This window comes from Rutilus rutilus (genome assembly GCF_951802725.1).
Source record: "Rutilus rutilus genome assembly, chromosome: 22".
In the NCBI taxonomy this organism is placed as follows: domain Eukaryota; kingdom Metazoa; phylum Chordata; class Actinopteri; order Cypriniformes; family Leuciscidae; genus Rutilus; species Rutilus rutilus.
This window is the reverse complement of record NC_140227.1, coordinates 22,952,818-22,977,940: the sequence shown is the minus strand read 5'-3', so window position 1 is coordinate 22,977,940 and position 25,123 is coordinate 22,952,818. Positions and strand designations below refer to the sequence as shown.

Below are 25,123 nucleotides of genomic sequence, written 5' to 3'. Positions count from 1 at the left end.
TAATAGTGTATTACTCAGCTTAAGTCAGCTCAGTGTTGATTCACTTCAGTTTGATAATAGTCTTTGGCTGTGGCTTTGACTAACATGGAGAAATAGAGAGGGGCTTAATTTTCTGGACGTCTACGTAGAGGAACACCTGGACAAGTGTATATGCTATATTATGGTTAGTAAACCTATTGACTGAAAGATCTTGATTTTGTATTAGGTTGCACACCTGTGTTTAAAGTACCATATTTCCCCCACTCTACATAATCTTTTACAGACAATATGTAATTTGTGATGCCATGTTCAGATTTATAGTTTTCTCACAGGAATATCCTTGCTGAATGATGCAGGAGCACCAGGGCTGTTGGAAAGGCCTCATTTGCATATTATATTATGTGTTTGTTTGTTAGGCTTGTTTTTTGTGAGACATGTTCTGGTTGACTGATGCTGTGACAGCCCTTGTTTGCAAGCTAAGCAAGTTCAATAGACGTCCTGTGAGAAGCATGAGGGAATCCTTAAGCAGGTTCGTCCACACTTGGATGATCCTGCTTCTCCTGTATGAGGTCTGGGCTTTAGCTCTCTAGATGCGTAAGGCTCTGTAAAAACCACAGCTTAGATCTACAGCAGCTTGTTGGGATTGAGGTTGTGCTCCACCCTACATCACATTTCAATTAACAGAGCTAGAGTTCGAGACATGGAGAGAGACTTATTTTAGTTTTGTTAATAGCATGAAAGATGTGTTTTTTATTTTTAATTTTTTTATGTGTTTGCACTGGAGACACAGTTATTAAATTGAAAACTAAAGAGTAGATTTTTTTATTCGAATTAAATTTTTTTCTTTTTTTCTTTTTTTTTTTTCTTTATTGAATGGCTATGATGTAGTTCCAGGATTGTTAAAAGCATTTGCGTGTAAATTTGCTTCCATTGCATATATTTTTACATATTTAATTGTTAGGTGAACACACACACACACACACACATTTGATTTCTTTATTTATATCCGCAAATCAAATTTCTTACAGAAAGGATTCATATTCTCAGAGATAACACAGCTTTGACATTCAAGGGTACATAAAGCATCGCTTACGCCACACATCAAGGCTGCCTATCACAGATGATATGGAGCAGAATTTTGCCAGCTGTTTAGACTTTCCTTTTGGTAGCCCTTCCAGTCTTAGTCCACTAACAGTCAATTTGTGGACATGTCCCAGGCAGCCAAATATCAATGCCACAAAGTTACATGCATAGCCTAGGTCACTGATCTTTGCAAGGAGGGGTTGGTATTTTGTCATTTTTTCTAAAAAGGCTATGTCCATATACAGATCATAAACACAACCTATTTCAAGGACTAGCACCTCCTTTCTATCTGTATCCACGAGCACAATGTCAGGGGTGTTAGGGATGTTACAAAACACATCATTAGAGCTGTTGAACCAGTCTGGTGGTATTACTCGTGAGTGTTTATACATAGGCATATTTTTTGGAAATATATCTTGAACAGAACTGGCAATTAGATCTACAATACGGTCATGGCGTGCTGTGTATAACCCTTTGTACATATTACAGCCATTTACTATATGAGCAACTGATTCAAGATGATCAGAGTTAGAATGCATTATACAGTGTGGATAGTGATTTTCAGGGTACCATAATGCTAGGTTGTATCTGGTTGGTAACACCTGTATTCTGGCCTTGACAGTGACGCAAAGAATATCCTCACCTATTGCAGCATTTCTGTACATAGAATGAGAGGTAGAGTGGTCAGCAAAGTCAAGACAAGCCAACTTTCCCTGCATTCTTAGTCCAGTCCAGTGTTGTTTTGTGTCCATCTGTTTGATGTTCAGTAAAGATCTTCTTGCTGTTGTGCTCTGTAGTGTGTGTTGTGTCTCATTGTGACAGACCGTGCCCTCCACAGAAACAGATGGGTCTGTGACCATTGCGTCAGATACCTCTGGTGCAGTGTGTGAGTTGCTTTGTGTCCACTGTAATTTAACTGCCAGTCTATTGCACAGGTCGTTTAGGTCCGGCCAGTCTGAACGAACTCCGAAACCTGCGGCTTGTGTCTCCAGTTTACCGTTGCTTTTCCTCCTGAAGCCTAGGAAGCTGTCTTGGTTGCCTGTGGCCAAAGGGACCTTTCTCTTCCTGAGGTCCAATAGGAGGGAAGCTCTGGCTAGCTCTCTGACTGCAGCATCGTCGTTGTTAAGCATGCTGATGAGGTGTGTTAGTGTCGTAGTGGAGTAAGTCCATTCCACATTTGGGACCCCCAGACCCCCTTCCTTGAGTGTGAGGAAGATTATGTCCCTGGTGGAATGTGAGTTCAGTCCCAGTCATTTCCTGACGGACTCAACTGTTTTATTATTCATGTCCCATAGGACATTTTGTGGGATGTGAATGTTTGCAAAGAGGTGTTCTATCTTTGGCAGAGCTACTTCTCTAATGGCCTCCAGTTTCATGGCTACAGGTAAGGGGGAGGAGTCGATCAGATCGATCCTGTTCTTAAAGGCACAGGATAACATCTGACTGTGTATGTACGCACATCCATCCATCCATCCATCCATCCAAAACTTCTCATTGCCTGTGACTAATTAAACCAAATATATTGTTATAGCACTTATACCTGGTAGAATTAATTAAGTATTAATTATTGAATTAGCTACTTTTTTTTACTCTACTACAGTAATGAGCATCTAATTTGAATCACCATTTATGATAATGGAAATTAAAAAAAAAGGAATTGAGAAATGTGGGGGAAAATATGCTTATTTATCATGTAAATGTCAAAGTATGAACATCAATTTTTATTGTCTTGAAATAGGCTTAATATTCATGATGTAAAATATTAAAATAATTTCTTATTTGGAGTAAAATGTGTTAAACGAGTCAAATGTATTTCATGCCAGAGTTTCTATATTGTGGCTTGAATTGTGTGTAAGGAATATTCTTATAAGAATAATATACTCCAGATAGTGTACTCCATCTCCTGATGCACGATTTGGTCTCATTACTGTCTGTTGTCATCTATTCTATTCTATTCTATTCTATTCTATTCTATTCTATTCTATTCTATTCTATTCTATTCTATTCTATTCTATTCAGTATTGGTTTGTTTCAGAGCATTTCTGCTTCCATGTCTCTACACATGCATGAGTGATGATCAAAAATGAGTCATCCTAAAATGCAAATAAAGTCACCTAGAAGAATTCGAATACGTTTTGTTTTGACAGCAATTTTGTATAGGACTACCACACAAGCTTTCCTTCACTGAATTTTGCAGCTTAAACTGCAAGTCTAGCTAAGTGTGATAAAAGACTGCAGGCACCAAGAACGACAGCTGATGGAAATGTATCTGGTACGCAAAGAGAATGTTTACTGATGTCAATGAGAATCGGAAATTTCATCTGTCCAGCCCTCTTTTCCCTGCCTGCTGAGTTAACTCCAGGCAGTTTAGAGGACAGAAAGTGTCAAGTGTTCAAAAAAAGGACAAGAAAAATGTAAGTGGAAGAAAATGGGATTTGTTCTTCCGCCTGCATGTCTGTCTCTTTTGGTCCGAGGAACTCTCCTCAGCTGTCTGTCAGACCAACAATCAGAATGCAAATACCATTTAGGATTTATCGAACCAAGAGCCTAGTCTTAAACTTAAAGAGACTGTCATCGTTTACTCAACCCCATTGTTCCAAACCCACCCATAAGACTTTGATTAATCTTCGACACACAAATTAAGATATTTTTAATAAAACCTGTTTCTGTCCCTCCAGGTAAACAAAACTGAAAAGATCCAAAAAAGGTTATAAAGGCATCGTAAACAAGAGGTTTAATCCGAGTCTTGTGAAGACATTAATTCGCTTGATACGATGCACAGAGATATAGGCTACATATAGTGCATCAAATATGGTAAACACAGAAGCTTGTGTGCAGCGTCTTGCGGTAGAACAAACCTCATTGGTTCATGAGTTTGTGAAGCAAGAAAACCAATGAATTTGTTCTAGTGCGTGATCCGCACACAAGCTTCCGTATTTATGTTTATTTCTGTCATGACAACTCCCGGAGTGTTTGGCATGGTAATGGATATAACAATGTTGATATGTTTGGTCTTGGCAATCTTTTATTGCTGCTGCTGCGGCAAGTACGGGACTTGCTACTGCCAATACATACATGACACTCTGCCGTGAGCAAGACATGCTGCTGCTTTACAATAAAGCATACATGAATTAGAAGATCTATTCAGGTGGAGCTGGGGAAGTTGGAGGGTTTCTGAAAGCTGCCCTGCTAAGGCAAATGCTACCCATGTATTTGAAGGTTGAGCATGCAAGCTCATTGCTGATACCGCATGCAGGAACCAATCAGCTGCGCCCTATAGATAATGATGTGATTACGAGCGATTAAATTTTTCGTGTACTTTCGACAATGTTGTCAAAACGATCCCAGTTCACACAGATCCGCAAAAACGATTAAAACCACTGTTTTATGCTGCCAGGCCAGTAGTTGGTGATGTCACTTTGTAAAGAAACAGTTTATGCACGCCTATAGACTGAACACGTAATACGAATGATATCACAAATGCACAGTTTTTTTTTTTCCCAAAAACGTGCACTTTGAAACCCGTTTTCAAAAGTTTGCTTTTTCAGGCCCCAGGCTGCTGTCGTGTAAATGAAAGGCCAAAGCGCATAAAAAGTTTTCAGATTTTAGTTGAAAACGGTTTTTAGGTGAACTATCACTTTAACATCTACAGAACTAAAGAAACTAAAGTCAGACCACCCAAGACAACTGGAAAAGGTGCAGTTGCTTCTGTCAGTGTCTAAGGGGCAGGTGCCAAATGGACAGGAACATGTTGAGCTGTGTTGCTTCAATAAATTGTTGTTGACAATGCCCTCTAGAGAAGCACGATATCGCATTAGTATTGTAGGTCCCTGCCCAGGCGTCAGCACTACCCAGACCAGAAGCTCCGCAGCCTCTTCATCTTGAGCAGAGTGCTTACATGCTCTAGAGAGGTGCTGTCTTTGTCCATTAATGAGGCCTCACATTTTGTTTTTCCTTTCCTCCCGTGTGTTCATTCCCTTACGTCACAGCACCGCCATCTCATAAATCATCAGAGAGACTTACCAAGGGTCTTGTCATGACTCCACAAGCACGTGTGCTTGGAGGAAGGACTAAACAGGGCAGAGAGTATCCAACTGACACCAAGCTCTGTCTGGCACAGCTCAGATAATAAATATGCAGTATAGGAGCGTTTGCAAGTATGATTGTCAGTCAGGTATCACTGGATGACTTTGTCATTCTCTTTTCAAGTTTCTTCAGCACATAAAACAAATACACAGTCAAATGAGCCAAATGCAGGCTATACGATATATATTTTTCCAAGCTCCCCAGACTCCAAACAAGATTGCGCAAGAACTTGTCATCTGTGGTGTGTGTGTAGGTGAATACAAAGTGTTCGGCACAATGGAGTTCAACATCAGGAAGACCTTAAACTGCCTCAGGTATGTGCAAGTACACCCACATTTCTTTAATTAGCACTTGTAGCAGGTTCTGTTGGAGAGTTCAGAAATATATTTCTAATTTGTGCCTTTGATTGAATTTCAGAGCGCCTGCAACGAGGTCTTGACCCCAGAGTATTGCATAATATTCTCATCCTTGCTCTCCTCCTTCCTTGTGGGTGTTGTCGGAGGCAAGATTAGCATTTCATTAATGTACTCTCGGGTGCAGGTAAAGTGCTAGACTGTATGCATCGTGTGGGAGCTCACCAAAACTGCCTCATTCATGGTAAAGACCCATATGGCCACATTAACCTTTGCAATGATTAAACAATACTCTTGCCACACTAATCTATTTGTCTACCAGCATGCATATGCCTGCTAAATTGTGGTACATTATCCTTTGTCAGCATGCAATGTTGTATAATTTTATGAGGCCAATAAAATATTTCTCACTATTTTTATGATAATTGCATCATCATCCAGGGGCGAGATGGTGGCCCTATAGGCAGCCCTACAATTTGATTGGCTATCTGAGATGCCACTCCAAATGTATAAACTATATGATTGGCCAACTTCTACATCAAAGGAGGGAAAATTACACCAAATATAACCTTTTTGGTTGATATAAAGTGCAAATTTTACCTTGTGATTCAATTCATTACCCATCAATTTGTTCTGGGCTAATTTATAATATTATATGTCATATTCAAATGAATGAATTAATGAATTGTTGTAACATTTTTAAACCCTTAATCCATTTTGTTGTCATGTGACCAGAATCACAAGAACCAAATGTGTTTTTTTTTGTGTGTTTTTTTACTGTAGTGATGATTACCTTGAAAAATATGTCTGAAATAATCATTTTAGTACTTTTAAAAGATGTATCTACCATTTTCAGAGTCATTCAATCAAAATATTTGTATAGAACAGACCTTTTCAAAAAATGTTTGAAACCCACATGAATGCAAATACTACATTTCTAATAACCTGACGCATGTATTTTAGCCTATGAATTTTTTTTTTTTTTTTTAAGAATTTGTCTTTTTTTATCTTCACAGACATCCCATTTGACCCTTATGCACGAAAACTTACTGAAACACAAAAACTCACTGATGCTGAGTGGGGTTCATTTGCAGATACCCTAGGTGACGCTGTTCGTAGAAACATTTCCAGCGCTTGATCTTTCCAGGTTCTATGCAGTTAATGCAGAGTAAGGCATCTCACCACGTATGCCTATAATGATCTTTCAAAACCTTTTCAGTGTGGGGAAAAAATCCAGCACGAATAAATCGGCTTAGTGGACAGAATTAGAGGGGAAGGGTTTGGAGCCAGAGTAGGATTAAGGAAAATTGTGTGAAATAAAAAGCGAGTGATCACGAGTGACTCTGTTCGTGTCTGTTTCGGGAGGGAGGGAGAGAGAGAGAGAAAGAGAGAGAGAGAGATTTTCATCCAAATCCATATCTATTTTTTAATCCTCGTCTGTGCGTAAACGTTGTTTGCTGCCTTCGCGAGGAGACTATTTCACAATGCAACGCTTTTAATAACCTTTACTTAATATTCAACAACCTTATATCTTTTGAAGTGCGCATTTGTTTTAAACTTCAATCTTCCCTCCGACACTTGGACAGCATCATGACCAGTTTGTGGAATCGCATCCCTTTGGAATGGTGGGAATTACGCAGCGAGCTGCCGGAGAGCATGTAAACGCAAATGGAGTTTGGGATTTATTGGAAAATATGGGAAAGATGACCGTCCTGTCTTTGTGTTTTCTCTTGTGCGCTGATCTACTGCAAGTAGCTGTTGGTAAGTAATTGTTGTGTTTTGTATGATCATACTCGTATGCGCTTTTTAGTAGAAAACACTCATTCTGCACAGCGCTTCGAATCCCGCACACACATATTCTCATCAGAAACCGCTGCACGCACATATTGAGACATCTTTCATATTTACTTAGATCAAGTTTGTCCGTTTTGTGCGAGACCCCGCTTAGTTCGGATTCTCCGAGAATAGCCAGGCTTCAGTCGCGGTACTTTGGGCTATAGTGTTTGCTGGGTAAGAGCACAGACACTGGGTGAATGTCATTTTTCATAAGGTACATTGTGAAACAGCAGTAGGCTACGTTTGAACATTCTGACGCCCAGGAATAAATGAGGCTGAAAGCATTAGTGCCAAGAGCTATTGACTTTCACCCTGACCATATTTATTATTTCATAGTCAAATCTCATGATTACATATAGCCTAGCCATAATTCGATGACTTTTATTGTAAATGTGAAAAGAGGCACACATTTGGCTTTTTGTTTTAGATGAACCGAGACATACCTTAACCATGGGATCATCTCTCTCTCTCTCTCTCTCTCTCTCTCTCTCTCTCTCTCTCTCTCTCTCTCTCTCTCTCTCTCTCTCTCTCTCTCGGCTAAATAATAACCGTGTTGTATTATGGTATAATGGAGTCATTTACCATTTTCTTATTCTTTTTGTTAATTATTTTCTCTTTTTCGTAGCGAATTTGACCCCCATAAATAAGGTTTGGACGTTACTAAATTAAGTTGCTAGAATTCCAAAGTATATTCCTTTTACAAGTATGTTTCATCAGCATTTCTAGTAACCAAAAAAGTTAGATTACAAGTTAGTCAGAATGGGCTATTGATGCTCATGAACTGAAATCATTGTGAGAAGGTAACCATGACAACAGTAAACGCATGTTCTCTTTCCTTTACAATGCGGTACATCTGCGTACACATTTTTTTTTTTTTTTTTTATGTATTTGGGAAAAAATACATTTGACATTTGGTTAACTGTACATAGCCTACTGTGACGCCATTATACAGTGGTACATGTCCCGGAAATTACTAAAATATTTTCTTTAAGAAAAGTAACCCCCATGAAAGTCATTGAATAATTCACACACTGACCCTAAGTAGCCTAATAGTACTGAATGCAGTTGGTTGCACTGTATTCTTACTTTCTGTAGTTTAATCTAATTAAAACTGCAAACATGATTGTCATTTCACAGCAAAAATAAAAAAAGAAGAAAACTACTGTGGAAGTACTATAACATTGTAAATTCACACTGAATAGCTTTCCCTTCATTTGACTCTGTCTGAACCAAGATGTTCTTCCACCCCCCAATCTTTCTATGCCTTGATTTACAAAATGCACAGACCATGTACTGTATGTTGTAACAGCCTGATATCTGGAGGAAAATTTATATTTATTGAGAAAAGTGTTACTGCTGTGTTGATGGCATTTTTCATTGCTGACAGTGATATCTTGCAAACAGTGAAAAAAAAAAAAAATTTAAACATGTAAAAAATTATAGGCACTGTTTGAACCATTGTGATATGCTGTGAATTTGTCTATTGCAGTCCCTGAGTTGACTGAAAGTCTGTACGGGGTGTCCCTGAGTCTGTAAAGGTTGAAATCCCCAGTTACTTGATGATTGATGTGTGAAGGTTCTAATCTCTGGGTGACATCTGGCACGTTTACAATACTCATCTTCACTCCCACCCAGCTGTTTTCATTCTCTCTGTACTGGGAGATTACATGTCCTCATGCAAAAACCCTACAAAGAAATTTAAATCAAGACAAAGTCAGTGATATAACACCAGCGATGTCCCGCAAATAATGCCTTACAGAGTGAAGTGATCATTCATAATTTCTGACTGCACTGGTGGTTGGCGTGTCCCATATTTTAATACAGGCCACCGGAGCATAATGCAGTCTGGTGAGCGAGCGAGACACAATCATTTATTGTTGCATAAACCATCAGGTCACAAAGTTCAGCTGAGGTTGTGGTCACAAACTGCGGTATGGACAGTCTACAGCCACAATTAATGGACAGGAGATGGTTTTTATGGGTCGAGTGCTATTGTCATCCACCTGTTTCATTTCATCATCATTTCAGTGTCCTGCTGCCTGGTTGGTGTACAATTTTGCACATAATTTTGTGATCAGCGTTTTCGATGAGAGCAATAAAATAAGGATTGACAAATGCATAGCTTTGCAATCTTATGCTGTCATTCAGTTAGCTGATACAAATGATTTATATCATTTATTTACTGTCATGTTGTTCAAAACTAGGGTTATTACTTAACCAAGCCAAACTAAAATGAAAATAGTAAAATAAAAATGAATTCAAAATATTAATAAAAACAATAATAGTAACAATGACACTAAATTAACACTGTTCAAAACCTGTTTGAATTTCTTTTATCTCGATTATGCATTTTTGGTCAACTATCCCCTTTAAATCTTGGAAACAGAAACACTACCAAAATATTATCTTTTATGCAAATCCTCAGCTATGATCTCTTTCAGTAGATGAGGATGACTGATTGTACATGAAGATTCGAAATCACGACCAGTCCAAATAAACAACTTCCCTTTCTGTTTCTTTTAATAGTTAAAGACAACGTTTCATCCTTTAAAAAATGAACCCATCTTTCATCGAGGAGCAGTTTTGCCCTACTGACATTACGACTACCTCAGACTTTGGAAAAATCTTCTAGAAATATAGCCTGTCTGGAGGTGCTGTTACTCCTAATGACCTTTAACTCCAGGACTGACCCAACATCACCCTCAACACCCCTCAGAGCTCAGGGCAGTGCAGGCTCTCCACAACTGAGCCATTCAACCCCCCATGTGGATTCCTCCATTTCCCCTTCTTAAGAGACTTCTTCCCTAACAGATCCATCTTGATCAAGTGCACTAGCTGCAGTCAGAGACAGGTGTTGGCAATTCCTGCTTTAGTCTTCAATAATCACTCTTTGATTTCCTGCCTCCTTTAGAAGACATAAATGTGACCTTCAGGAGCTTCTTTGTCTCCCAATACAAACTTGAATCTTCCAAATGAAGAATTCAAATGAGTTCTCTTTATGCTAACAGTTTAAATGCACACTTACTTCTTGGCTCAGTTCAGTTGCATTGGGGTGAATTGAGAGGAATCTGAATCAACTGCTTTGAATTTTTAGATGTTACAAAGGAGCATTTCATCTGATCATGCAGTTACAGTACAAAAAATATGATACATCAATTTCATTTTGATCTGATAATGTCTTTTGATGATGAAACATCAAAGCAAGTACATTCAAATGCTGATCTCTTTTAGCCAGAACTGAGTGTAGTGAGTCTTCTCTTTCAACAGTTTCATCATCCACATGTTAGAGGTTCATAGAGCAGCTGTTCTCAACTGGTGGTTCGTGGAGCAGTAAAAATTGGTCACAGGTCTGTTTTAGTTACTTTTATGCATTTAGAAGAAGCATCTTAAATTGCACTCACTGTATACATTTTATCAGCTCATGCTTTCCAAGGGAATTGAACCCAAGAGCCTGCCGTTGCTAGTGTTATGATCTACTGTTTGAGCAACAGGAGTGCTGTTATAAGTGGCAAATAAATAATCTGAGAGATTTCTGTACCAGTGTCCACACATTTAAAGTCTGTTCACCCAAAGCTCTGATGGTTCAAAACATCCGTAAAGAGATTGTAAAATAAATCCATATGAATCAAGCGGTTCAATCCAAGTCTTCTGAAGAGACATGATCGATGGAATGATGTGAGGGTGAGTAATTGATGACAGAATTCAATTTTTTGGGTGAACTAACCCTTTAACATAGCAAAATCAATAGAAACTAAAAACAGGAGGCAATGCTTCCCATATCATTTTGCTGTTGATGTCCAAGTGTGTCTAACTCAACTAAAATGTTCGGGGAAAATTGTATCCAATCAATCTGTCACTGTTTTAAAAAAGTGTATTTGAGTAGATATCTTGACATCAAATGTGTAGATTCTGTAAATACAGGTTCACTTTGCAGCAAAGATAAATATTTGTGTAATGAATTCTTGGCTGGTGACATTTAGAACCAAAATTGACAATTTTACTTTTCAGCCAATGTCATGTTAACAATTTTGCATATTGTTTTCGAGTCTGTGCAGTTCATGGTAATATTAATGAATGTTCTATTGTTCCTGCTTCTGCTGTTCGCGTTGTAAATGTAACAGAGCTCAGGGCTTCCCAAGCCAGTGCTGCCATGTCTTAACAGCAAATGAAAACAAACATAATCCATATGAATATTGACGGTTGTACCATACCGGCTGTGTTCCCTTCCCACACTCCATGTCATACAAAGAACATAATGCTTTCTGCAAACTGTGTTCTCCAACTTACTGGTGTAAGCAGGTCACTGTATTGTGTAAAAAGCTTTAAGGGCTTCAGTCAGAAGGGGAAGAATAGAAGAGCACATATAGAATAAACTGCAATGTGGCTGTGCTTGTAAAAATACTTGTTTACAGAAGGCTGGCATAGGTCATCAATACTGTACTTACAGTACTGCACTTTTGTGTGTATGTTTATAATGGATGAAGGGAGGCAGGGTAAAGGGAACAACTCTCCTTTCTGATAGCCAATGGAAAAAGTTGGATTGGCATGTTCGGTGCAACCACAGAAAACACTATAAATTCATTACACTGTCATTTCATGATCAGAGGACAGAGTTAAAGGGATTCATTTCAGTTATATTCTCATCAGAACCATTCATTAGAATTGAAGATACTAGGTGCAGACTTCAGAGCTATTAACTAATAGCATTGCAATGTTTATTTGTGTTTGGATGCTCGTATCTGTGCACCTGCGAAAATGATTCTGATTAATGAGCAGGCTGGGGTGATCTTTACTGGCATGCCTGTCCTTTGACATGGAAATTTGCTCAAGTTGGGCAGCTTTGTCTTTTGTTTTTGTAAGCATAAATTAAATGATTACATGGTTATGCGCCGAGCTGTGGATTTGGCAGCCCTGTGCTGAAAATTGATTACCTTTGACAATTTCTAGTTTGCAGACAAAGCTATTGTCAACTCTGGGATAGATGTTTTGAAACTACAGTCAAATGAATTGAGATTTAATTCATCTAGCTGCCTCCGTTTCTCAAAAAGTCAAGGTGAGTGGCGGACCAGATGACCCCTGTGACACTTACATTTCAATCCAGCTTTATTTGAAACATAATAGGACATTTTTGAAATTCAAATTCAAAACTATGAATGGAAAGGAAATGTAATTTTTTTTTTTGCATTTCTTTTAGAAAATGTTTCACTGGCCTTCAATCACATTTAGGACTAATAACTAGGACAAGAATTTTTTATATATTTAATTTAACGTGTCATATCTCTATTGTAGAGTTTACTGTATGTATATTATAAATGTATATCATTATGAAATAAAATCATAGGTAACACTTTACAATAATTTTTAATTTGTTAACATTAGTTAACTACATTAGTTGAACTAAAAACTAAAACTATTTCTAAAGCATTATAGTTAAAGGGATAGTTCACCCCAAAATGAAAATTCTGTCATTGTTTACTTACTCTCAAGTTGTTCCAAACTTGGATGAATTTCTTTCCACTACTGAACACAAAGGAAGATATTTTGGAGAATGTTTGTTACCAAACAGTTGTGGGGCACCATTCCCCCATACTATGGAAGTCAATGGTGCCGCAGATCTGTATGGTTACAAACATTATTCTAATGTTAAGTTGTATCTGTTATGCATTAACTAATGTTAACCAATAGAAGCTTATTATAAACTGTTACCATAATATAGAATTATTGTTGTGATTTCACTAATTATAATGTATAGGCTACAATTAAAAGTATTAAATGTTAATCGTAATCTTTTTTTTACCATTTAATAAAGTTAATTTCTCGTGGGAATTTTGTTTTGTTTTGGCGAGAGGATCAATGCTCCATGGTCGGTTCAGGGGCAGCAGTGTTTCCTGTCTCTTCTTTAGATATGTGGTTGTGTAAATAAATGCTTTTAATTGCAGACAATTGCAGAGAGTAGAAGCAATCTGAAGCTCTTCACCCATCTCCTCTGAGCTCATCATCAAGTCTCTAATGCAAAGGATGTGCATCTCTTCAGCTGAATCATGTTATGAAGGGCCCTCATCATGACATACATACAGACATACAGACAAAAAAAAAAAAAGTTAAGATGCGTTTTATGGCTGTACATGATATGGCTGCGACATCAGATTAGCTGATTGAGTTCATATTTTCCATAATAATATATACAGCACAGCATCACTGCAGGGATTCAATAAGGCAATAGCACCATTGGGCTGTTGGTGAGCGTCTGTCGGGCTAGTTTTTGCGGTGTGTTCCACAAGTCAGTGGCAGATATGTTGAATCTGCATCAGGGCCGTCTGTGAGAGATCACTCTGATTGGCTGTTCAGTTTTGCTAACTAGTCAGAGCATGAGAATAAAAGCAAGCACAGAAGTCAACACAACACTGACAGAAGGCTATTCTAATTTTACGCCATATCTGAGCATTCCAAAATGTGAATATTTTCATAACAACATGAGCCTCCTGGAATGAAGAAAGTGATCAACATGAGTGATATTCAAAATGGCAAGCAAGCGCTACTTTATTAACGGTTTGTACATCTGCAGTCCTAGTTTTGGTTTCTCTTTTTAAATGACTAATGTAGACTATTGATACCTGCTGAAATAGACAGTTATTTCCTTACACACAGGCACATAACAAGAACACATGTGCTATAGTTGGCAGTCAGCTGTAGTCTTTGTGGTGTGTTCAAGTGCAGCTTTATATCCAAGATGCAGGCAAAGTGAGGTAACAACACAGTCGCCTTGTGCATTTCTTGGAAATTGAACCCATGACCTTGGCATTGTTAAAAGCCACACTCTATAGGATCCCACTTTGACATTTGAATGAAACCACAGTGGGATTAATCATTCTGTATTGTGACTAAATTAAAATTTTGAGGATACAATACTGTGTCCTGTGCAACATGGTGGCTCAGTTGGTAGCATTTAAGTTGCTTAAAAACTGGGCCCGTTTTGCATCCGTAATTTCAAGCTCAGTAACATGCAAACTCTACATCTCCTAGATTTTAGCGGTAAATGTTGGAATTAAATGTTATTTTATGTTTTTGTGAGCAAATGAAATGGCTGTTTAGTGCTTAGTGTTCATTTATGATGTAGATTTAGTTTCCCCTACAGTCCAAAGACATGTAGGATAGGTGAATTTTAGTCACTAAATTGTCTGTTAGTGAGAGTGTGAATGGCGATGTGTAAGTGCTGCGACAGACTGGCCCGAGATGTTGGGATAGGCTCCATCATCCCAACATTGCGGTTTAGAAAATGGATGGATATTCTGGATAATCCAACATATAGACTATAGTAACATGTCTGCTGAGATCACACACAGAATAACTGACATTTTGCAGTAATATGCATTGTTCTCCAGCAGTGTCACTGGCTTTCCCCTGCAAAGATTCACACTATTCTTTAAATTCCACCTGCAGTGGAATCTGTGGCATTTCCCTTGCCACAGATTCAGGATGCTGCATGCCTCATATATATTTTTCTTGTCCGTGTACTTTGTCATTTATATCACTAAATTCACTTTTTTGTGCCATTGTACGGATTGTTGTTTTCACACTATGATATAATTATTTAAAAATCTGTCCAAATGACTTGCGTCTTAGTCTCCCCCTTGCTCTTAATAAGGTGTAAAAGGAGTTTATGCATCGATTTCTCAAGGTTATTGTGCTGTATATTGATTTTAATCCCCAGGAGGTCAAAGTTCAGACTTGAGCTTCTCAGTAATGAACCTCTAATAATCTTGATTCTAATCTTGCTTGGAAGTCCCTCTGTTGCAGGAGTGGACGCAGCACTGGCACAAACTCATAGACATTTACTGACTGATGTTCTTCAGAGCGTTTTCAAGATTACTTTTCCTTTTATCTCCGTACTTGTGAAGATCATTCAAGCTGTGCTGCCCAGTGAATGAGAACTTCAAGAACGCATACTGTAGTTCCTGGAACTTATTAACAAAATTGTAACAAATATAACCAAAATTTTAGGAGACCTCCAAAACAAAATTAGGAACTTTTAAAATCATATAATTGGGGCACTTTAATCTCAAGGGGATTGTTTTGAACCCGGACACATCATAAAAATTCCTACATTTGATGGCCATGTACAGTATAGGATGTCAAGAGATTTCCATGACCACCTGATCTGACCCTGAATTCACAGAACTGGAAGTGGAGCTGTAATTATAGGCCACATTAACCTTAAAATAAAGGAAGAATGGTGCTGCATTTTATCACAAGCACCCACTGTGGCCTCTTGTTTTTACACCATTCTCATCTAAACAGGCCTTGTTCTCTATGTATTGACCCCTGAAACTACTTCCAATTGGTAATATTAATGATATTATTTTGGCTTGTGTTCACCACTTTATCTTTCGAGCACTTTGTTAGTGACCCTTAAAATAAGTATAATCATCTTCTTTTTTAAGAGCACAAGAACAATTTGATCCAATATGTTAATATATTCAAGGTAAAAAAAACACAATTTTTTCACACAATAGTATATAGATTGCAGCATCACCTCTTTCCTCACAGTGTCTGAAACGGTTTGATCAAGGATTCAGTCTCTCTGAACTCCTTTTTGAGAGCCAACTCTGCTCTGATTGGTCAGCTGGCCCAGTCTGTTGTGATTGGTCAACTGTTTACAGTGTTGAAAACAAAACGCCCATTACCATATTTGAATTTCAGCTCAGGAGGGTTTCTTGGCACTTGTACACACAGTGTTAAGAACGGTAAAGATGGCCTGAGTTCTCATCCTTTGAAAATGCGTGCAAAGTGGATTTGCTTTCACAGTGCAAAAAAAAAAAGAGATATATATTTTCGACATTTCGACAAACACAAACCAAAGTCCTCCAGGCCTCAGCTAAAACCACAGTGTTTGAGGGCGGTTTAAAGTAGATTGATCACTGGCAGTCAATGAAGACCATAGGCAGGCATTATGCAAATTCTTTACAAACGTAGGTTCGAGTAAGGCCGGAATTACTGATGACTCGTTTCAGGCAGCCCAGAATCATTTCTTTCCTTTGGGAGACAATAACTCCCATTTATCGTACATTTTGATCTTTGAAACTTTGCAGACCTTTGACATTCACAACTACAGTATATTACACACTACATAAAAAACGTAATACCCGAAAAAGCGTAATAGAGGCACTTTAAAGCTCTAGGTTGCTACATTAGAAAGCGTAAGAAACAGCTCTTTTTCTTGACTCCCATCTCACCAAGTTAAGGTGGTGAGAATTTAAGGATTGTGATCCGTGAGCTGATCTGAGGCTTTCCTCTCTCTGTTTCGGTCTGCCTGTGACAGCTGGGCTCGACTCAGAGGAAGTGAGAATAGATATTGGCAGGGAAGAAGAATGTGCCAACTTTTGTCTACCAATCATTGGCCATTGGCATGGTGCCTCAATCGCTACTTGCATTTAATGATTAGACAAGAAAAAAGGGAAATCATTAGGGTATGCATGTTTTATGGTTTATATATTTAAATTAACAGTTTCTTTATGCTACATATGATTTGCTAGATACCATGTGGGTTTTTCTCTCTGAATTCAGGTTAGTGGAGACACATCCACACCCTCTACAGTGACTCTGAATGCCCTTAAACCCTTGTATTAATACAGGAGTGACAACAGCACAAACATAAAACGATCTTGCAAATTGCGGTTTCTATTGAGGATTTTCAGCCTTTACAGTAAAAGCAATGGACTGCAAGTGATTGGCCAATTTTAGAAGAATAAAATCTTTCTGGCTTTAGATTTTGTACATGTTGTGTTCACAGTATGCTGGCCTTTATTAGGGGCCAAGCACCGAAGGTGCGTAGGCACCTATTGTATCTGTTCCCGTTCTTATTATTATTATTCTTCATTTTTCCGACTGGGAGTCTATGGCAGCCCATAGAACCGCTTGCGGGAAAGTTATGAAATTTGGCACACTGATAGAGGAGGGTCTGACCTATCAGCATAGCAAATTTGGAGTCTCCAAGTCATTACGTCTAGCGCCACCAACTGTCCAAAGTTGCACTCATGTTTATGCTAATAACTTTTGAACCACATGGGCTAGAAACAAAATTATTTTTTTCTCTGATTCCTTAGCTCATGACGATTCGATTGCACCCTATGACGTCATTTTCCGTCATGAAAATTTTTCCGCCATTTTGAATTTTCCGAAAAACCTACTTTTTCGAACTCCTCCTAGGCCGTTACTCCGATTTTCACGAAATTTGGACCAGATCATCTCCAGACCATGCCGACAAAAAGTTATGGAATTCAAGTTGATTCTCTTAACCGTTTTCGATAAACCCACGAAGAAATTTTACGTAGCGCTTGCGAAAACAGACATAAGGCTGTATCTCCGCAACGCTTTATCAGATTCAGACCAATCTTGGTACATGTCATCACAAGCATGACCTGAGGCTACATGCTGCGTTTCGGCGCAGCGCCACCTACTGGTCCGGAGATATGACAAATGGATGTTTTTGCTTATAACTTCTGAATGGTTTGTCCAAAAATCATAAAATCAGTCTCGTTAGATTCAGGGCAACATGCCGAGTCGACTGATATCCAATTTTCCCAGATCAGCCATTTTGGCTGTCGGCCATTTTGAATTATGTGCTAAAATGCTGTATTTTAGGAATGCATGAACCTATCGTTACGAAACTCGGTATGGGTCATCAGCACGATGTCCTGAAGGAGCCTGAGAAGTTTCGAAACAGTGCCACCTAGTGGTGAATTTTTTCCCCCAAATGCTTCCAAATGCTTATAACTTTGGGTGTGGTCGACTTATTTTTACGAGACTCATCTCATTAGAGTCCTGAATCGTTGCCGAGTCCCCCGATACCAAACATGCTAGGTTTCACCTTACGGTTTGTGTAGCGTTGTGATTTAGTGCTTAAAAAACATTTGGCTATATCTTCGAAACCGCTATTCCGATCGAGACGAAACCACCGCCAGAAGTTTGGAAACATAGGTCGATAGCTATACGCCAATGCCCAAATGCGAAAATATTGATATTTAGGGGTAGTAAATTCCAATCAAAGTCATGTGTCAGTCATTTTTTACTTGTTTTTTCATATAAATGTCTATAACTCCGAAGCGAATTGAGATATTTTCACCAAAATCGACACACATATGTATGAGCTCACTCTGAGGACATGTAAAAAAAATGGTGGGACTCAGCCTCTTGGTGGCGCTATAATAGAACAAAACATGAAATTCCCATTGACTTCTATACAGTTTTGTGAAATAAAATGCTATACTAAACAAATGCATTGGTGTAATATTACGAAACTCATAATGTGCCATCAGCACCATCCCCTGAAGGGATCCAAATTATTTCGAAACAGTGCCACCTAGTGGTCAAAAGTTATAACAAAATTTACAAAACTGCTAATAACTGTTGAATAAGTTGGCCTATTGTAATACAACTGGTCTTAATAGATTCCTAGGGTCAAGCCGACAACATAGATACCAAGGTTTCCTTATTTGGCCTAGCTTCCTGTGCGCCATCTTGATTTTCAATCAAAACCTACTTTTTCGAACTCCTCCTAGACCGTTTGTCCGATTTTCACCAAAATCGAATCGTATCATCTCCAGAGTGTGCTGACTAAAAGTTATGGATTTCGTGTCTATAGACGAAACCGTTTTCGTATAGCGTAGCAGCAAAGATGAGGCATGATGCTAAAAGCACTATTCAGGCTTTATCTCTGCAATGCCTTGACATATTGACACCAAACTTTGTATGTGTCATTGTCACTTCACTCTGACCACATCACATCAGTTTTGTAACTGCGCCACCTATTGGTCGAAAGTGATAATCCATTAAATCATATTTTGAATGACTTTTTATATGATTTTTCAGCCATTTCGCCTAAAATCTTCTTTAAATGTATTTAATTGATCATTGTTGCAGTTGGTCTGACACCTTCAGCCATGTTGGCATATCCTCTCATCTGCTTGCGCTTGGCCCCGATAATTGCTGCTTGCAGCTATATTTATTATTATTCTTCCGTTTCTTCCGACTGGGAGTCTATGGCAGCCCATAGAACCGATTGCGGGAAAGTTGTAATGGTTTGACATTCTGATAGAGGACAGTCCCAACATTAAATACACCAATTTTGGTGTGTCTAAGTCATTCCCTCTAGCGCCACCACCTGTCCAAAATTTCACTTTTATTTTGCTAATAACTTTTGAACCGTAAGTCCAATCAACAAAATTCTTTTTTTCTCTTATTTCTGAGCTCATGCCAATTCGATTGCACCCTATGACGTCATTTTCGTCATAACAATATGGCCGCCATTTTGAATGTGCTGAAAAAGCTACTTTTTCGAACTCGTCCTAGATGGTTTGTCCGATTTGCACGAAAATTGAACCAGATCATCTACAGGCAGTGCTGACCAAAAGTTATGGAATTCAAATTGATTCGTTAAACCGTTTTCGAAAAACGCTCGAACTAATTTTACGTAGCGCCTGCAAAAACAGTCGTAGGGCTCTATCTCCGCAACGGTTTATTGTATTCAGACCAAACTTGGTACATGTCATCACAGGCATGACCTGAGGCTACATGCTGTGTTTCGGCGCAGCGCCACCTACTGGTCCGGAGATATGGAAAATGGCTATTTTTGCTTATAGCTTTTGAACAGTTTGTCCAAAAATCATAAAATTGGTCTCGTTAGATTCAGGGCAACATGTCGATTCGACTGATATCCAATTTGACCATATCGGCCATTTTGACTGTCAGCCATTTTGAATTTTGTGCTAAAATGCTGTATTTTATGAACGCATGAACGAATTGTTACGAAACTTGGTATTGGTCATCATCACGATGTCCTGAAGGAACCTGAGAAGTTTCGAAACAGCGCCACCTAGTGGTGAATTTTTTTCCCCAAATGCTTATAACTTTGGGTGTGGTCGACTTATTTTCACGAGACTCATCTCATTAGAGTCCTGAATCGTTACCGAGTCCAACGATACCAAACATGTTAGGTTTCGCCTTATGGTTTGTGTAGCGTTGTGATTTAGCGCTTAAAAAACATTTGGCTATATCTTTGAAACCGCTTGTCCGATCGAGACGAAACCACCTTCAGAAGTTTGGAAACATAGGTCGATAGCTATACGACTATGCCCAAATGCGAAAATATTGATGTTTAGGGGTAGTAAAATCCAATCAAAGTCATGTGTCAGTCAATTTTTACGTGTTTTTTCATATAAATGTCTATAACTCCGAAGCGAATTGAGATATTTTCACCAAAATTGACACAAATATGCATGGGCTCACTCTGAGGACACATTAAAAAAATGGTGTGACTGAGCCTCTTGGTGGCGCTATAACAGAACAAAACATGAAATTCCCATTGACTTCAATACAGTTTTGTGAAATAAAATGCTATACTAAACAAATGCATTGGTGTAATATTACGAAACTCAGAATGTGCCATCAGCTCCATCCCCTAAAGGTACCCAAAATATTTCGAGACAGCGCCACCTAGTGGTCAAAAGTTATAACAAAATTTCCAAAAAGGCTAATAACTTTTGAATAAATCTGGCTATTGAAATGCCACTGGTCTTAATAGATTCCCTGGGTCAAGCCGAGAACATAGATACCAAGTTTTCCTTATTTGGCCAAACTTCCTGTCCGCCATCTTGATTTTCATTCAAAACTTACTTTTTCGAACTCCTCCTAGACTGTTTGTCCGATTTTCACCAAAATCGAATCGTATCATCTCCAGACTGTGCCGACTAAAAGTTATGGATTTCGTGTCGATAGACGAAACCGTTTTCGTATAGCGCAGCAGCAAAGTTGAGGCATGATGCCAAAAGCACTATTCAGGCTTTATCTCTGCAATCCCTTGAAATATTGACACCAAACTTTGTATGTGTCATTGTCACTTCACTCTGACCACATCACATCAGTTTTGTAATTGCTCCACCTATTGGTCGAAAGTGATAATCCATTAAATCATATTCTGAATTACTTTTTATATGATTTTTCAGCCATTTCGCCAAAAATCCTCTCTAAATGTCTTTAATTGCTGATTGTTGCAGTTGGTCTGACACCTTCAGCCATGTTGGCATATCCTGTCATCTGCTTGCGCTTGGCCCCGATAATTGCTGCTTGCAGCTATATTAATTACATTTGCTTTTGTTCTGTTGACAGGGCAGTTATTGCTCTTCCAGTTCTATTTTTGCTTGAAGAGTGATCATTCCCTTTTCCAAGCCTGTGTGATAATCAAACACCAGTTTATTGCAATTAACCAAACAAAAATGAAAGGTTTTCTTAATTGCTTTTGCATGAATGTTTCATTTTCTACTCTGCCATACCATGTGTCATGAAACAGGATTCACACAGGTAAAGTAATCAACAGGTTTAGGGGAGAGGGACTAGTTTGCCTTCCGGAAGGTGACGGGGAACTTTGGATATGGCCCAGACTGAGCATCCCTGAACATATCGGGAGACTTCCTGGGTCATATTGGGTCACCAGTAGCGACTGCTGATGAGCGAGAGGGTTTGCTGGCTGCCTGGGTGTCCAGAGCCCGGTGATGTGTGGACTGAGTCCATGAGGGACAGACAGAGACAAGTGGGCACATAGGTCCGTCCTTCAGGACCTCCTGGCAGAGCAGGCTCTGACTGTGTGGCTTCGGCGATTTGGTGTTGAAGGGGTGTTGAGCTCCCTCCAGCCAATGTCTCCACTCTTCTAGAGCCAGTCTGATCGCCTGTAGTTCCCGGTTACCAATATCATAGTGTTTCTCCGCCGGGGACAGTTTTTTTAGAATAGAAGGCGCATGGATGGAGTTTGGGAGGCTCACCCTGCCGCTGCGATAGCACAGCTCCTACTCCACTGGTGTAGAAGTGGGAATAGATGAGAATATCGTCTATATATACGATGACAAAGCGGTGAAGGAATTCCCGGAACACCTCGTTCATGAACCCTTGGAAGACGGAAGGTGCGTTGGAAAGCCTGTACGGCATAACCCGGTACTTGTAGTGCCCTGATGGAGTGACGAAAGCAGTCTTCCACTCGTTACCTTTGCGGATTCGAACATGGTTATATGCACTCCGCAGGTCCAACTTCGTGAAAATACGAGCACCACGTAACTGCTCTAGGGCGGCTGGAACTAAAGGAAGAGGGTAGCGAAATTTGTTGGTTTGAGTGTTGAGAACACAATAATCGATGCAGGGGCGCAAGCCTCTGTCCTTTTTACCCACAAAGAAGAAACTTAAAGCGGCAGGGGAAGTAGATGGACGGATGAACTCCTGCTGAAGAACCTCCTCGATGTACTCCTCCCATGGCCTTCTGTTCTGGGATGACAGTGGATAGATCTTACCACGTGGTAGGGTGGCCCCAGGCAGCAGGTCGATCGCACATTTCCATGGCCGATGAGGTGGTAGTGTGGTCGCCAACTGCTTGCTGAAGACATCCTTGAACGCCCGGTATGCAAGGGGAATTTCTTGCTGCGTTGTGGTGGTCGGACTCTCAATGGAAGTGGAACAAAGATTCACTTTGGGTGAAGATGAAGGTTGATGGCAGGTAGAACGCTGGTAGGTGACATTCTTAATGGATTGCAGGCAGTGGTTAAAGCAGTTTTCCCCCCACTGTTGGATCTCACCAGTGCTCCAGCAGATGAGAGGCGAATGTTGTAACTACGGGTGTCCCAGGATGATGTCAGCCGTTAAGCCCTCCAGCACCAAAAACAATAACTTCTCCTGATGGAGACATCTGATGCACAGAGTCAGTGATGGGGTACAGTGCCGAATGTGCCCAAGGCCCAGCGGTTTTCCCAGGATCGAATGTACATAAAGAACTTTCTGACGGAGATGAAGGTTTTGAAAGAAGAGTGACATGAAGTTACCCGCAGCACCTGAGTCTATGATGGCTTTCGCTGAAAGAGATCGCTGATTGAAGATTAACATAACATCAGTGCTTTTTAGTGAAAATATCGGAGGTGGTAATTGGAGGGCACTCAACGCTGGATGTGGAGGTCACACCGGACAGGTGGGCAGGAGATATCCTTTCACTCCACAGTATAAGCAGAGGCGATTTACTATGCGACGTTGACGCTCAACATTAGACAGATGAGTGGAGTCAAGTTGCATGGGCTCTGGTGCTGGAGGGGCGACAGATGTTGAAGTGGGTGGAGGATGCAGCACGGGTTGATCCAAGGTACAGGCTGTGAGCCGTTGGGATAATATGATGGCACGTCGAATGAAGTTCTCTAGGCCAGTGACATCATAGATAGCCATCTATTGACGGATGTTAATGTTGAGTCCCTGGTGAAATGCCGTGATCAACGCGGTCTCATCCCACCTGCTGACGGCAGCCAGAGTGTGGAATTGAAGAGCATATTCGTTCACTGAAGACTTCCCTTGATGAAGACAGAACAGCTGGTCATGAACAGAAATGGAACTGGTGGTTTGGCCAAATACCTCTTTAAAATGCATGGTGAATGCCACCAGCGAGTGAATGACTGGTCCATTAGTGTCCCACATGGCATGCACCCACTGAAGTGCGCGTCCTGTCAGCAATGAAATGATGTAGGTGATCTTCGCACGATCATTGGTAAACTGCTGCGGCTACATTTCGAAGAAGAGAGAGCATTGTAACATGAACCCGCTGCATTCCTCCGCCTCACCTGAGTATGTCGCTGGTCGGGCCATGAGACTGACAGAGGCAGATGGTGAAGGACTGATGACTAATGGTTGGTGAAGGGTATGTCAAAGGGCTTGAACGAGATCGGAAAAGGGATCCGGTGGAGGAGTTCTTGCATCGCTGGGATCGGTAGTACTTTGCATGTTGGTCTGGTCTTCTGTCATGAAACAGAAGGATTCACACAGGTAAAGTAATCAACAGGTTTATTTGCATAAGTATGTGATCACAACAATGGAAGCAGGTGAGTAACTGATGAATATAGTGTTCAGGATGGATATCTGGATGAGTAAGGGTCTTATCTGCTGCAGGTTCGGAAATGGAGATTGATGCAGATGACTGAAGACGGATGAAGGAAGCAGATGACTGAAGACAAATCGTTCTGGTAGGTATTGTGTAGGTATCGTGCAGGTATCGCGCAGGTAAGTGTTCTTTGAGGGAACGACGAGACCAGACAATGGTGAACTGCATTGGGAAGTGTTATATAGTGCTGGGTGATGATCAGTTAAGATTGGTGACAGATGATTAGTACTCTGGTGACTGGGAACGTGTGGGTGGAGTGTAGAGGTCTGGTGCTGTCGATGTTGTTGACTCTGTGACACCATGCTCATTTTTGTCAGGATTTTTTAAACTGTTAAAAAAAAATTCACAAAATCTTAATATGAAACTTTTATTTATATATTATTTGTAATAAAATCTTTAAAAAAAAACGGTTCATATTTAAATATTTCTGAAATTATTTGAAAAGCCTAGTTTGGCTCAAATATTGATCATATTTTGTTATTTTATATTTATATGTACGCATCACAGAAGACCAACATAAAGGCAGCCATTTTGATGTCATTTGACATAACCAGGTAGTAATAACACAGAGAAGACACCTGCAGGCATTGGGTGCTTCTTAAACAGAAGGCTGCGTCCTAGTAATGCAGCATATCTCGGCTGCCACGTCATCAAGCGCCGCCGAAGGCCATATAAATTTAAAGAATCCTCTGAAGGCAGACTTTGTTTCGCATCCTTTATTCATCTGCTTTTGAAGGATGCATCAAGTGTATTCTTTGCACCCTTCACTCACCCACAATCCTTTGCACACATTCCAATTCTCGAAAAAGAACTGATGGAAAACAAGTTGGCA

The 25,123-nt window shown here is 39.7% G+C and overlaps 1 protein-coding gene across 2 annotated transcripts in view; it reads left to right on the top strand.

Annotated features, from left to right (window-relative positions):
* Positions 1 to 6,794: 6,794 nt before the first annotated feature.
* Positions 6,795 to 25,123, top strand: part of igsf21a (immunoglobin superfamily, member 21a) — a 247,616-nt gene continuing 229,287 nt past the window's right edge. The window contains exon 1 of one of the 2 annotated variants that reach the window (XM_084396183.1): positions 6,795 to 7,262. In XM_084396183.1, coding sequence (XP_084252309.1) covers positions 7,124 to 7,262 — 139 coding nt within the window. In that variant the 5' untranslated portion in view covers positions 6,795 to 7,123. The remainder of the gene's footprint in view (positions 7,263 to 25,123) is intronic. The other variant, XM_084396182.1, reaches the window with a different exon arrangement.